Source organism: Calidris pugnax, unplaced genomic scaffold (assembly GCF_001431845.1).
Source record: "Calidris pugnax isolate Ruff unplaced genomic scaffold, ASM143184v1 scaffold20, whole genome shotgun sequence".
In the NCBI taxonomy this organism is placed as follows: Eukaryota; Metazoa; Chordata; class Aves; order Charadriiformes; family Scolopacidae; genus Calidris; species Calidris pugnax.
This window is the reverse complement of record NW_015094510.1, coordinates 17844273-17860231: the sequence shown is the minus strand read 5'-3', so window position 1 is coordinate 17860231 and position 15959 is coordinate 17844273. Positions and strand designations below refer to the sequence as shown.

Sequence of the window (15959 nt, the reverse complement as noted above, 5' to 3'; positions counted from 1 at the left end):
TAACATGTATACATCAGCTCTCTTCTTGACTGTTGATTCTGTCTTATTTTTTTTTTCCTGTATTTTCGTTTGCTGTTTGTTAAATCCTTCAAGGCATCCTTTGAGCTACTTGCTCCCATAGACAGAGAAACATTTCCTGGGTTGTTTATTTGGAGGAAGATTACTGGCTTAGTAATTATTTCCCCACTGATTGGTATACAGAACTTTAAATGAAGATACAGCCTTTTATACTAAACCTTATGTACAACTTTTATCATCCACTGTAATTTTTAGGAGAATTCGTTTCCTTTTTAATTCTGGAAAAAAAATCCCACCGATCTACATTCATGTGCAAAAAGTTAGAATTTTTCAAAATGAATATAGCACTGCTTTAATTTTCCTTCCACTTAGTGATAATTCTGCCTGCATTGCAGTAGTCAGGAATTTCATGCTAACCCTAATAGAATCCAATGTTCTTAGTCTTTTTTTCTTGCCATGTTTTCTTCTTCTGTAATGTTGTTCCTTGCTCCCATCTAGAAGACGGTGTACTTTTAAAGAACAGATGAAATGAAAGATGAACCTAATTTAAAAGCTTCTGACCATCAGCTACTTCAGGAGACAAAAATTCTGTGCAAAGAAGCCTGAAATTATCATTGCCATGATCTCTGTGTGTGTGTTGGAAGTGAAACCCCCGTCAAACTCTAGTCTCAAATTAATGCCAAAATATCCCTGAACACGGTCCAGTTCGGGTCTGAGAACAGTGTGTTCAGGGCGCAATCAATACTCCTAATAATAACAAGAATAAACAAGAAGAAAGTCACTCAGTGCTATAAATTTCAGTAAGCTTTACTACTAATCAGCACTGAATAAGTGCCTCTTTCTGAATTACTGTTACTTCATTGCTAGAATATTTGTTTTATGCTTTCAAGTCTGCTTAGGCTGAACAGCAACCGTTCTCTGAACCTGTTAGATTTAGTTTTCCATTAATTCCTCGAATTCAACATACTATCTCTTGGAAAGCAAGAATAGAGGAACACTTTGTATTCAGAAGGATGCAAAAAAGTTTTTGTTTGATCTGTCCTGGTAGCAGTGTGGGGACATGGACAGTATCTCAAATGTTCCGAAACACACAGAGTGTGAAAGCCAGGCCTGGCTCCAAAGAGAGAGAGTTGTTTCTTCTTTCTGTGGTGGCATGTTCATTAGGTACACGTTCGTTTTCAGGAGGCTCTGAAATGCTCTACTCTGAAAATGCCTGTTGGCATTCTCCTTCTTGGATTCTCTAGCTATCAGCCTATGCCACTTTGATATTTATTTTTTTTCTTCCTTGGAGACTCAGACATGTACATTATTACACTATTAATCAGTAGTACTCACTTGGGAAGGTCTGGAGCCTGTTGCCTGTGGCTTGGGGCTCCATCCAAAGCTGCCACCTCTTCTTGTCAAGCTGGAGTCTGAAGATCAATGCAGAAGCACATGCTGCCTTGCTCTGCTGCACCCAAACACCAGTCCTGGACAAACTGAGTTCTCCCTACATCCTTCTGGAAAGAGATTATGCCTTGAAGCTTTAGGTTATTCTGTATTGCTGGGGGTTTCCTTACTCACACGTGATCCAGCTGGATTTGTGTTTGCCCTTGGGTAGGCAGGAGGCAGAGGAAGGAGGGGAGAAGGAGAGGAGGCCAGCAGCCTGGGTTGTAGTAAGGCTCTGGAGGCAGCAGGAAGCCAGTTTGAGACAACACTCAAGACAAGAAGATGCAACTATCTTTGGAGTAGAGGCTGAGGAATTTGGGTTGGGAGAGATGTGCTGAGTTTTATCTTACAGAAATGTTTTATGAAGCATTTAGTGGGTATTTGCCTGTTACGAAGAAGGGCTAAAGTTTGTGAACCTGTGTTAAAAATGGCATAAAACGTCAATGTGTTTCAGTGCTCCAACTTTTCATAAGTTGACTCAGAAAGTGTGGGGGTTTTTTCTCTTAAGACTTACAAACTTTTATTCTTTCCGTTTTTTAAACATCTGTGATTCCTACTTCTCATCTTTGAGGTAGGCCTGCGTTCCAGCTCTTGCAGTATCGTTGCGGTTTACGGAGATGTAGTTGGGTTCACTTGTGCACAGTTCATTTGTGTCCTGGTAATCTAAGGTACAAACTTGTTAGGGATTAAGACTGTTGCTTCCATGAGCACAGCTCTCATACTCAGCACGACAGGGGCTGTGCAGCCTGGTCAAGAAAATGACTTTATTAAACTGCTGCAGTATGGCCCTAATATCCTTAATAAGGAAGCTCTGCCTGCACTACATTCTGGAGGGTTTACAGAAGGTCCTGCTCAAAGAGAACTCTTTGGCACCTAAGATAGCTAATGTATTTTTTTTTTTCTTTCACAACCAAAACCAGTAGTGTTTGTGTTTCTCTAGATTACAAAATAGGCATGATCTGAACAAAAGGAGGAATTAAGCTTTGCTGAATTGGATGGTCATGCTGAAAATTGCAGGCAGTTATTGTCTGAAACATGCCAGATTTGTCCTGTGTCAAATTAAAATTCTTCTCTGCATGGGTACATGTAATTTCATTAATAGCTGGTTGCATTTGTGCTGACAGATTGGCTGGTGTTTGCTGTAAATGAAATTAGAAAAACCCCCACAAACACATAATCTTCTTGTTCTTCAGGTTGAACTCCCACCTCCTGATCTTGGCCCAAGTTCTGCACTAAATCAGACACTTAACTTGCTCCGGGAGGTTCTGGCGTCTCACGATTCATCCGTCGTTCCACTGGATGCCCGTCAAGCTGACTTTGTGCAGGTAGAAAAATGTTTGACTGCTCTTAAGAGAAGGAAAAAAAAAAAAAAGAAAAGTATGTGTATGTTAGTACACAAAAGATGGGTGAAACATTGGTCTTTTTTGTCTGGTCCCATTTTGGAGCTTTCTACCAAGCCCAAGTTTGTAATGTGAACAAGAGGGTGACTAACAAAGTGGATAATTACAGTACAGTATGGAGTGCTACTCTTAACGCAGCATCTGAATTCTGTTATCCAATTACTACTCCATTAAGTAAATACACTCTCAAGATTGCACAATTACCAATTATCTAATCTGGGTTACTCTTCCTCCTGCTAGGTTAGAATCTGTTCTTCTCAGGTTTTTATACTTTTCCCATCACTATGGTAGCTGATCACCTGCTGACAAATCCAGTAGAAAACTGCTTTCACAGTTGGAAACTCTGATTTCTCTTTATTCTGCTTTGGGGAATAAATACGTGATAGAGACAGAATGAGCTTAGAAGCCTTGTGTGACATGATTTCCTCCCTTCCCTCCCTCTTTTCTGTGTGTTTTCTATTTTAGGTTCTGTCTTGTGTGCTAGATCCATTGTTGCAAATGTGTACTATGTCTGCTAGTAATTTGGGCACAGCTGATATGGCAACCTTCATGGTAAATTCGCTTTACATGATGAAGACTACTTTGGCTCTCTTTGAGTTTACTGACAAACGTCTAGAAATGTTACAGTTTCAGGTAAGCTTTAACAGCCCCAAAAGAAAGTGAGCTTAATACTGATTTTTTTCAAACTATAAGTTGTGATGTGGACGTATTTTATCTTTTGTAATGTTGGCTTTGGGTCAATTCTAAATCAGGGAAGTGGGATCAGGGACCAGAGGAAATAGCAGGTATCAGAGCTTATGGTACACAGCACCTTTTATTCTAAACAGATAAAAAAAAATTATTAGAAGGTTTGGTTTGGTTGTAGATAAACAGATATCAGTATACATTTTCATTGTCCTAATTAATCTAATATTTATCTGTAAACTTGAAGAAGAAGCAAATGGATGTTGAAAGCTCTAACAGTCAAATGGCTGACAGTATTCCATCATTAAGTTAATAATAGATCATCATCTAGTTTATACTAAAATGTAGTATAGCTGAAGTTACTACTTCAGTCCTCCTTTCAGCCTTTCTTTTCTCATTTATTTGGTTTCACCTAGTAGTGAGCGATTCATTTGGTTTCACATAGTAGTTCCTATCTGGTGCCATTTTGAAACAAAACTGTACTTTATAAACCCTTGACTCTTGGAAACATAGACACTGCCCATTTATAGTTTTGCTACATGAATATCTCTGCAATATATCTCAGGAGAGCTTTTGGAGCTGGGGGGCTTGGAAAAAGTTACAACATTTTATTTGAAGATGCCAGTAAAGATTGGCTGCGAGCCATTTCTTCGCTTTGTACTCCTAATTAGAATTTCTAGCACCTTTTAGCACCGAAACAAACAAACCGACAACCCCAGAAAACTGTCTGGGGCATTTCTCATTTCCATTATCAGTTTCTTTTTCACAGTAAATGTTGCAATTGATTTATTCTTCAAATAAGCAGCCGAACTGAAGGTTATGCATTTAATACCATTTACTTTCTTAAAACGTTTTACAAATACAGGAACAGACTGAAAAAATATCTTTAAGATTATACATAAGTAGGTTATTAAAGTGGAGTTAGAATGGCATATTTAATAAGAGAAACATTTTTCATAGAAAAAGAAGTCTCTGAGACAGTTAAAATCTCCAAATTGAAATATTAAGATTTCCCTCCTGATTTAAAAAAAGTGCATTTTTCTAAACAATTTTAGGGAGTAAAAAGGTGAACTCTTAAAATATCAGACATGGAATTCTTACATTTCACTAGGGTTTGATATATTTTCAATTTTTGCTTTTCTTTAGATTTGGAAGAAAAATAAATGAAATGTGAGGTAGTTATCTGTGAAAATTAAGTAAAAATTGATATATATCTAAATATCTTTCCAAGACTACTCAAACTAAAAAATGATTGCTGCTGCTGTGACTGGATTTATTGATTAGGTTTCTCTGCAAAATGAAGATTATACTAAGAATGGAAAATACACTTACGACTTTTTTCATGATGAAGATAATTAAAATTGATAGCTGTAATTTCCTCGTCTATTGTTTATTCAGTTAACTTTTTTCAAATAGATGTTTATTAGTATTGAATTTAAAATCATTACTGATTATGATTTAGTTTCAGTTTTATTTTCCTTGTGAAAGACTGTCTCTTTCTCTTTTGTATTGTAAAACTACCATGCTATTGTCAATATTTTAAATAACAGTTGGATTATTTTTATCACATATTTTCAAAGAACTATAGCAAAATAAAATTACGTAGCAATTTATAAGATTGGAGCTTTGGTATTTTTAATTTTTGGTGCTGTTGAATTTAGAAATACAAAAAAAAAGTTAGGTTCTTCTGTTAGGAAGAAAGAATTTATCTATATTTTTATTATTGGTTCCTTGCAATATGTGAGATGTAAATGGATAAAATAATTATGCTGTATATAGTTGTGGTTTTTCCTTGTTTGTTGATCACTTGTTATTATTTGTGGGTTTTCTTCTTATTTGCATTTCTAGACCTTTTAACCGCAGAGCGTGTTCTATTTAATATTCTCACGCCCATTTTATAAACACCTTATGCTTAAAATTTCAGATTGAAGCTCATTTAGATACACTCATAAATGAACAAGCTTCCTACGTGTTGACAAGAGCTGGTCTAAGTTACATTTATAACTCCCTGCAGCAACACAAACCAGAACAGGTAAGCCTTTATCATGTACATGCTGAGGAAGTACTGCCTACTTGCCAACTAGAATCATTTTGGCACCAGTGTTTTTGCAAATTAGGCTTCCTCTGAAAGCAAAAGCTCAGTGATAAGTATTGATAGACTGGGACTATTAGATAAAGGCACCTTGCAACTACATACAGATTCCCCTGCCCTTCCCCTGCTGTCTGTTCAGCAAGCCTGGCAGGTTTGGTGCGCAGCAGTCCTTCTGTGCCACTTGCCTGTGGACCATCAACAGGCTCCATACACCACAGACATCCTGTACGTTCTCAGAATAACTGTATAGATAGTTCAGTATGGAACAAAAAGTGTCTCAGGGTCAGACTGGCTCTAAAACACAAATGCTGACTGTATATACCACTTCCATGACATCAAGAACATACTGGCTTTAGAGTGCAGGCAACATTCGGGTTTCTTCCGTTGTGTGCTGTAACACCCTACCCAGAGAGGATACCCTGCCTGCAGTAGACAATTACTGCGTTTTTCTTCTGTAAAAAATTGGCAGATGAGTTTAATTTGAAATAATCTCTTATTTTGTCCTTACTCATTGCTCTAGCTTGGTCCTAGAATGGACCAAGACAGTGAGATTCGAGAAGTGATAACTTCAGCTTTCTTAGAACGAGCTGTATAGTGGAATTCAGAGATCACGTTCTTTCTTCCTCATGAGCCATGGTGGTTATATGAGGGGTGTTAGTTAGATTAGGTTAGTACAGCCCCTCTTCCTGTCAGCTGTGACCATGTCCCTTTGTGAAGGTGAAGAACAGTGTTTTCTGCAGAAAGCAGAAGTCTGTTGGAGAGCTTTATGTTGTTTCTTCAGCCAATAATTTTGCATAAAGTGCCCAAGCTCAACATACTTTTATGTATAAAGATGAATAAATAAATGTATAAATAATCCAATTAATAACTCGGCTTGGATTCCCAATTAATGAGCCTCTCTCCTGTTCTAAAACCAATTTCAAATCAACCAGGGCAGATTGTTTAATAGAATGGAGCAGTTTTCATTTCCGAGGTGGTGTTGTCACAGGATTTGCTGGGGGATTAGGCAGCATGTGTACATTGTAATCCATACCAGCACAGTAGATTTACTGTGATTCAAGCAGGCTTGAATTCTGCACGGTCCCGGAGCAGATGAATGGAGGGAAGTTGTGCTCTGTAATTGTGGAACACCAAGGGCATGTGGCCAGTTTGCAGTTCAGTTTTTATCCTAGGCCTTTATATAGCATAGAAGGCTTTTTGGGGGGTTTATCATTTAATGGTGAAGAAGGAAGAAAAAGGAGTCAAAAGGACATATTAAGAAGGCAGTATTCTGAATTTTTAATTTAAGTGAGCAGTGGAATACAAGTGAACTGTTACAGTGTCTCAGTATTGATACGGTGGTTCAGTTTCCAAATATTTAAGATCCTTTAGTAGGACCAAATAGTAATTTAGTACTGAACTGTTGGTAGAATGTATTTCTTATCTTTTTCTGTTCACTAGTATGACTTTTTTTTTCCTCCCCTCCCTTTGTCTACTGATTCTTAGGGTCCTCTTTCAAATTTGCCAAGTATGGATTCCATGTCTCTGAAGGTTGCAATGGTAAGCGTTTCATAATTTCATGTTATCGTGGTGATGCTGTGGCATGGGAAAGAATACTGTTAATAATGTGATGTAGTAGATACTCATCTAACCAGTTATACTCTTTAAGAACAGCTAAATTACGTGTCTAGAAATACTTTCTTCATTTGTAGTATTTTGACCACTTGAAGTAATAAATACATAAATTATTTATGAGCAGGTAGTAATAGAATATTAGTCTCTAAGCCTTAAGAAACAGAACTTTCCTTACGAGAGTGCTATCCCATGAGTCATCTTAAATTGCTAAAAGCAAATACTTAGCTCTAATTAATGCTTTGAAATATAGGTTCTGCTATCATTTATAATTTTAGTCCTAAGGCTTTGATTTTATGCAAATAGTTCAGCTAAACTCAGAAGTTAGGTTATTTCACAGTTATATTTTTTAAGTTGAAAGCTACAATATATTTTAAAACAAATTATCAGCTGATATTTTTTTCTTAGAGTGTATGAAGGCTATTTTGCATGGAAATAGCAATATCACAGTTCAGTAGGCAGTAATATATAATGTCTCTCTTCTTGCTTAGCCAAGTTTAGCTTTATTGTGAAAGTTTAACTGTAAATGAGGCCCACTCATCCAGCAGTACATGTGTATCCCCACGAAAAAAAAGGTCTTTTTAAAATAATTTTTTTAAAATATTTTTTTCTTCTCTTAAATTGTATATTAAATCCCTCCTAATTGTGTCAGTGTAGGCTGTTTTCCTCTGTTCAAGTTTTAAACCAGTGATTCCCAAGCCGGTTGGATGAACACAGCTCTGGCACAGAGCACTCAGTGATTTACTTAGATCAGCATGCAGTCTTATAAATATTTATACATTTTGCATTTAAAATGTTTTCTGTTTATCATGGTATTGTAGACCAATGAGGAATTTAAAGACTGTAGCTTGGGGACCATCTCTTTAAAACACGTATAGGTAATTCTGTTGTCTGTAGCAGTACATAGTCATTTCACTTGAATAATTAAGAGTCCAACTGTTTTATTTTCTTCATTACTTTGTTTAATGTCTGCTTGTGTGAACACACTTTAACCAGAATGGAACCCACTATGGTGAAATCAAACCCACATCTATCAGTCTAGTCTGTTGGCTTCCCAGGATTTAAACCACGTGGAGGGAGTACTTGCAGGCAGATGCACTACCTCCCAACTTAGCTGGAAAGATTTCCAGGTCCCAGCCTTTTAAATTGTTCAAATGTGTTTGCAAATGCTGTTGTAGTAAAGTCCAAACCTTTCACTCAGCTAAAGCTCCCTTGCTTTCCAAACGAGGTCATATAACCCACAAAAGTTAATTTGTGAGAACTGTAAGTAACTTCGTTAGTCATTTGTGCCCACTTTTTTGCACATTAAAATATTGGATGGGTGTGGATTTTAGGGTTTACCAACTTAAGATTCATGGAGTGTTCAGGAAGGTTGCCATCATTAGATAAAGTATCCTAGGGCCTTGCCTGAGTGAGTAATTCCAAGGATGGAGATTATACCGTTTTTCTGGGTAACCAGTATTTGATGACATCCCTGGTGAGAACTTTTTCTCTTACTATCTAATCAGGATTTTCTTTAATATAACATGCATCCAGTATTCCTCATGTTTTCAGCTGTGAGAAGACCTGTCTCCCATCTTCTCTATAGTCACCCATTTGATCATAAAATGGTTTGAGTTGGAAGGGGCCTTTAAAGATCTAGTCCAATCCCCCCTGCCATAGGCAGGGACATCTTTCACTAGATCAGCTTGCTCAAAGCCCCATCCAACCTGGCTTCTAACACTTCCAGGGTCCCTTGCACTTGTTTTTCACAATGTAAGTGCTCATTAGATTATTAAGCAGTGATTCCCTGCCAAAAAGTAAAAAGAAACACGTAAAATGAAATGTGCAGCCTGTCTAATTTAGGCAGACTAGATTTCCATCTGATGGCTCCTGTATTGTCTCTGCACTGACTAGAGTAGGTCCAGTTTTGGGTGGTGCACGTATACGTGCCCCACCTGCATAGGAAACTTAGATGGGTAATTATGGGAGCTGGATTCCCATTATTTGCCGGATTCCCATTATTTGCCCCTCCACTCATACCCCTCAGAGTCAAAAAAAGTTTCGGTGGAAGAGGTGCTGAATATGCCAGTGATGGAGTCCTAGAGTAAAGCTTCCAGTTTCATGAGACATTTGTTTTGGACTATTAAGTTCTACCTTAAACATTTGTATATTATTTTGGGCTCTAGCTTAAAAATATAAAAAGAGGAAATTTTATCAAATAAGAAGGGGCCATTTTAATGTGATCACTTTTCAGAGATCTATGTCTTTACCTATTTTCATATAACGGCAACTTCTTATGTTGATTGCATCTTCTCTGTTCCTCCCTCCCGCCCCTAGGCTCAGTTTGATCGCTATCTCTCTGCTCCAGATAGTCTGATCATGTCCCAGCTGAATTTCCTTCTGAGTGCCACTGTGAAGTAAGTACCTTACCTTTGAATTCCTATTATGCCTGCATAACGATCACAAAGATGAATTTGATTAGGTTTTAGTGGCTCATGATGAGAATTCAAGTTATCAGCTTGTGATTGTATTTGCATTGTCCTTCAGGTCACAATTCATTTTGTTCTGACTCTCCTCTTTTTGAGCAGGCAGCGAGGAATATGTAAATCTGTAACATTCTGAAGTAGTTACTCTTGATTTAACGGACACCATCAAAATGAATTACATTCATCTATTTTGAACATGTTTCACTGTGTCAGCAGTTTTTTGTCAACTTAGTTGTAAATCGTTTTAGAACTCTTTTGTAAGCATTCCAAAGACAGATGAAACATATAACTCTCCACTCAAGATTTCTTTTATCCCTGCTGCTCCGTCAGGTCTAGAATTTTCAAGTTTGCTGTCTTCTCCTGTAGAGTATTGGCATTCTGTCTCTTTGAATATTGTGCTGAGATTACTTTACTCTTCACCTAATATGTTTTCTTTTTTAGCGATTTCTTCTTTGAAGCATGGAATGGAGAACTTTTATTATTTATTTCTTATTTTTTGAATATAACTGAACCCTAAGGCTAGGGAAAGTGCCATGAATTTCTTTCCAATTAAATGTGAACCATATGAAGAATTTTGTAGTACTTAAACACAGAGAATTATATGCTGCATTGGTCAAACACTTTTCTTGACAGTATTTTTCACACTGCAGATTACAAATATATGAGAAATTGAGACCAGTACATCACATTTTATGTAAAGTAGCAATATTTGGAGTGTCATTACTAGTACCTGTCCTCAGCGGGATTATATTACTTTAACTTGCAATTAGAAAATGATGTATGTCAAGGGAAAAATATCGATTGTTGAAAATTGAATAGAATAGTTCAGTTGAAGGGAACCTACAACGATCAGCTAATCCAGCTGTATTGCCCTGGTTCTCCTCATCCAAAGGCTTCCAGTTCCATGCCATACACCTGGTGCATGGCTTGGCACGGGGGATGCTGGGACTTTTCAGGAGTTTGTTGGGTCCCTCTGCCGGAGTTACCCTTCCCAGGCTCAGCCCACAGAGCTCACCCTCTTGTGTGGGAGCTGTTCTGCTCCAGTGTAGGTGAAACAGGGAAACTTGTGCAGTAACGTCAGTGAGGCATTACAGCTTCTCATTCTAGGTGTCAAGCTATTAAACCTATATTTTAGCTCTTGGTATTCTTTTTTAATGTAGGTCTATTTAAAAATCATAATAACAGTAAAAGTATTTTGAAAGCCTCAATTTTTCACTGCTAACACAGAAGCAATTTTTCAGAGGTAGACTTTACGCTACCATAAAGAGTCAGGCACAGTGAAATTACTTTGACTTAATAATTTCTTCTGTCAGGTGAACCAGGATAAGCTGGTCATGTATGCATTCTTAGCCTTATCCCATTGATAAGCTTTTTAAACTCTCTTAGCATGGTTTAATCTGAATTCATCTTGTCTTTTGAAGTTAAGATACCTGTTTACAGAATGCATGCTTGTGGAATCACAGTCTTAATAGTCAATATTTTATATAATAGAATTCAGAAGTTTCTCAAAACTCATGCAAGACATTTAATGGGTACTATAATTTTAATCTCTGGCTATAGTAGTTGAAATTTTCAAGTTAGTTTTGCAGAGGTTTGATGTCAATTTTGAAAACACCTTCCTGGAAATCACATAGTTGTGACCCACTGTTCCAATGGTTGAGCTGGAACCCAAGAGTTCTTTGGCTTTCAAAATCAGACCACGTGTTTTTGGTAAGGGACCAGCGTATGATACACTCACTGGCAGTATCATTTAATCTTTACAATTATGAAGAATATTCCTTCCAACATTTGCCAGTGCATGCTCTTGTCTTTCAAATTCGTTTGCTCATTTAAAAAGTTTTAAGCTATTTATTTATATGGTTGTTGGTCTTGAAAAGCTCTTTTCATTTCTGTTGGATCACAGAAACTGGATGCTGGAATTACTATTTTTAGAAAGTGCTGCCATTTGTGTTAGTGATAAAATGTATCATGTTGTTATGGCAACTGAAATCCTAATGTACTGATTAATGACACTGACATTATGTGATGGAAAGACTCATTTGATGCTGTTCAGTTCTCTGGAATATTGTGATGAACTTTTTTTAAAATTTAGTATTATTTGATGCGACACAGTTTGTTTTACATGAATTCTGTGTGCAGTACTCTCTTAAAGGATTGTCATGTTACAGTAGCACTGTGATCAGAGACAGTTCTTTTACCTGAACACTTTAAATGTATTTCCCTTCTAATAGTGTTTCTAGATTTCCTAATAACCTGGTAATATTGACAGTTGATCCCGTATATTGAAAAACTGGATACTGTGCATCAGAATGAAATGCAGGTTTTGTCTCTTAATCTTCTTTCTCATAGCTTCCATTTCTCAATATTTTCTGAAAAGATGAAGTTATACACACTTGGTCGTGAAGATTTCTTTAACTTGCAGATATCCAGCACTGCCCTGATGTTAGTGGATGCAGTTTTGGTGTCTTTGTTCCTTTTCTGTGTATTGCAGCAGGGCTGAATCTGGATTCTTGGTTACCTTGGTTTCCTCAGCTGCTTCTGGTGTTCCACTTGCATGGGTTTGGCTGCAAAACAGTTGTAGCTACTGTTCCTGATAGATGAAAATGCATCTGCAACTGTAAACACATCACCATGGTGATTAGAGTAAACTGATTTGGCGGGCAATGTAAAATAAAAATATTCCTTTGTCTTCCAAAAATATTAAACTTTCCAGTTAAATTTTGCGTCCAAGTCTCTGTGCTTTAGACCCAGAAAAATAACAGGACACAGACTTCATAGCATTGTTGGTGAAAAGCTGTGGGAAGTTTTAGATCTCTGACCATTATCACTTTCAGCTCTTCCCTTTTGACTGATTATGGAATCAGTTGCTATCAAGATAAAGCAAATAGAATGTATTTGCTGGCAGATGGGAGAAAAAAAAAGGTATGTGTATTTACAAAGGACGGCGAGAAGCCATGGGAGGTAGAAGGTAGATCACTAAGATTATCAGTCTTAGATACAGGGGAGTGCAGGTGAAAAACTAATGTATGCAGATTAAATCCTTCTACTATTATTTTCATGATTGCAGAAATAAGGAAGGTAATTTCTTGGTTATCAAGATCATATATGTGAGTTAATCTGTGTACGATACAAAGAGATGAAGAAGCTTTTTTCTAAACTTTAAGCTGTTTTCACAGGTGAAGTAAAAGGGCTTTTTAATGTAATTGATTTTCAATGTGTATTTTTAGTCCCTATCTTTAATTCCTTGTATGTAGCACAGTTATATTCACTACAATTTGCCAATTATGCCTTTGTTTTGGTTTTTTTTGTTTTTGTTTTTTAGAGAGCAGATAATAAAACAGTCAACAGAACTGGTCTGCAGAGCTTACAGTGAATTATATGCAGCTGTGATGGATCCATCAAATGAATATAAGGATCCGGAAACCATCCTACACAGATCTCCTCATCAAGTTCAGGCACTCCTTTCATAGTCTTGCCTCTCCCAGATTTATCAGAATCCATAATTCTGTATTTGTCGAGCATTTGCATCGAGTTATTTTTCTGTTTTGAATTCTGATGTGTAACTGTATAGCTAAAATATGTAGGAATGCGTTTTTGTTTCATCTGCTTGGCAGAAGTCTAGTGTCTCCTGTGTCTTTGAATACCTTCTATAGGGCAGAAAATAGAATATAGATTAAAAATTATTTTAATGTATTCCTCTAATGGAAATGGACCTTGACAATATGTAGTCTCTTTGAAAAAGGAGAAAGAAGCTTTTTCCTTGCTGTACATGATCCTTTCAATTAGAGGTTGAACCAGTGTCTCACGACCTCACCAATGTTTTTATTTGCTCTTTCCATATTCTTTTACTCTTTTTCTCAGCCTATCATCAGTAAACGCTGATAAATGTAATTTTAATACAACTGATACACGTTGACTGTCTCAAGCACATCACTTCTACAGCTTATAAATCATTTCAGAATATTTGATGCTAATTTTCAAATCCTGTTGATTAAATCTTTGAAGCAAAATTTAAGTGCTTTTTTTGGAATCCGTTATCACTGTTGGTAGTTCTGGTATTTTCTGTAAGAAAAAGAAATATTTGAACTACATGCATGTACATAACCTGGAACTTAATGCTTTAAGTTATTTCTATAATTTTTTTTCACTGGAAGGAATTTATTTCTGTGCAGTCATGCTGTAGGAATCCTTATATCAGTTGAAACTTGCTGATCTCGTAAGGCTGGGACCAGTAACAGTGTAGGTTAGAAAATGGTTTGCACTGCAGTATGGCCATTCCTCCTTCACATGTACGTGGGGTTTATTTTGCCTTTTGGTTTTTTTAAGTACAGAAAAAGTCCATCTGCTCTAGTAAAAGCATTTACTTGTTCAGTAATCCAGCAAGAGATTTTTGTGGTTTACGTGTCTGCAGTGATGCCCCTGAAAAATAATAGTGGAGCTCACTGTGGCAGCCACTGGTTGTCCTGGGAATTCTGTGGGAGACCTGGGGTGTGTAGCTGTTCCAGGCTGATGCGTAGAAAGCCATGAGTGAAGGTTTAGTTTCTTTCCTCCTTCAGTGCAAAACCGAACCTGCTCTGTGTAGAAACCCTAATTAGGTAGAGACGTAGCGATTTAGGTGACCTTTTCCTCCAGTAAAAAAAGGAAAATAGGTAAGTAGGACACTTGTTCTCTGTTGGGTCTTAGGATAATTTTCTGCAAATTCCTTAAACATATTCTTACTTTAGGAAAGCCTTGTTATAGAGGAACCTTCAAGAAACAAAAAGTTAGTAAAAAGAATTCAGGGTGTTTGGGGATTAGGTGTTTTGTTTGTTTTTTTCCTAAAGGATAATTTAAAATAACTGTTTCGTTGGAAGTATTTCGCTTTGTTTTTTGACTCTATGTTGTTGAATGGGTGCCACAATGTTATTACAGTTGCCTGAGTTTACACTCACATTAGATGTGTCTTATTTATATACATCAAGGGGGAGATGAGCAGTCATTCATATTGAATAACTTAACATATTTTATTTTTATCAGTAATAATATTCCCCCCATATAAAATACATATTTAGTGGCAGACATGTCTGCAGTTTAGTGTGTGCTTGCAAAAGACTAAGAAATAAAGAGCAGCAGCAATACATTTACTAGTGTCTCTCAGAAAACTCATTGCACAAGATACGTCCAGTGCACTCAGAAATCAGCTTCCTCGGTTATACCACAATAAAGCAATAGGTCCTTTTCCAAATGGGCATAATTTGTTGGTATAATAGAAAATGATTTGAAGGTCTTAAGTGTCCCTGCAGTTCTTGGATCAGGCATAAATTCTTGTGTAAATGTGAATGTGAATATTTATTCTGTTTAAAAACTCCAGACCTGTAAGACAAAAAATTCTAGAAGCTTAGAAAAGCTGTAATGGAAAATTATGCCCTTCTACTAGGTAAGGCACTTTAAATTACTCAGATCTTGTATTACTGTAGTATACATTCAGAAGGCTGTTCTGTGTTGTTTAATAATGTTAATATTGCTTAATATGCCTATAATAATTATCTAATATATGAAAATGACATCAGTTATGAAAGGATTATAAATTAGCTTGTTATTAGATTAACATACTCATAGGAATGAACTTTTTCCTGAAATTGCACTCAACCTCAGTCTCCAATAATCAGTCAGTAGTTTGCATGAGGATTAGTAAAAAGTTACTTCCTGTCTTTGAGTCCATGGAGAGACTTATCCGTGGTTTTATCTTCTCTTAATAAAAATACAAAAGCTGTAAAAGATGTAACTTACAAAAATTACAGTCAATCACTAATTTTGGTCTGTGCAATTAAAGTAAATGACAAAGGGTCACAAATGAGGAAGAATGTCAATAAAAGCATTTGATTTACTGACTTCTGTCTTCCGTGTTGTTATTTCCTCTTGCCTGACTTCCGAAGAGGAGGAAGGAAAGGGTGATTGGATTTTGACCTGCCTTTTCTAGCTTGGCATTTCTGACCGTTTTTTTTTAATGTGACAAATTCCCATGTTTTCCACACCAGGAACCGTGGAGCTCCTCATTGCCGAGTTTGAGGGATGGCCCAGAAGTGTTGCAGTAAATGGAATCACCCTGGGGGTCGGTATGGGGTCCGTATCCAGACCAGTCACTGCAGGACTGACTGGAGCATCACGGTGTGTGAGGAGATGCTCACCCCCCTGGGCTTCTGCTGGTGGTCCTTCAACACTTGTGTATGGAGGGGCATGCCCTTCAAGAGCGGGTCCCTTACCTGTGCTGGGCAGCAG

At 37.1% G+C, this 15959-nt stretch overlaps 1 protein-coding gene across 2 annotated transcripts in view; it reads left to right on the top strand.

The window, feature by feature from the left end:
- COG6 (component of oligomeric golgi complex 6) overlaps positions 1 to 15571 on the top strand; it is a 58095-nt gene extending 42524 nt beyond the window's left edge. The window contains exons 14-19 of one of the 2 annotated variants that reach the window (XM_014966023.1): positions 2640 to 2771; positions 3312 to 3479; positions 5455 to 5562; positions 7108 to 7161; positions 9553 to 9632; positions 13024 to 15571. In XM_014966023.1, coding sequence (XP_014821509.1) covers positions 2640 to 2771; positions 3312 to 3479; positions 5455 to 5562; positions 7108 to 7161; positions 9553 to 9632; positions 13024 to 13171 — 690 coding nt within the window. In that variant the 3' untranslated portion in view covers positions 13172 to 15571. The remainder of the gene's footprint in view (positions 1 to 2639; positions 2772 to 3311; positions 3480 to 5454; positions 5563 to 7107; positions 7162 to 9552; positions 9633 to 13023) is intronic. The other variant, XM_014966024.1, reaches the window with a different exon arrangement.
- The last annotated feature ends 388 nt before the right edge of the window (positions 15572 to 15959 follow it).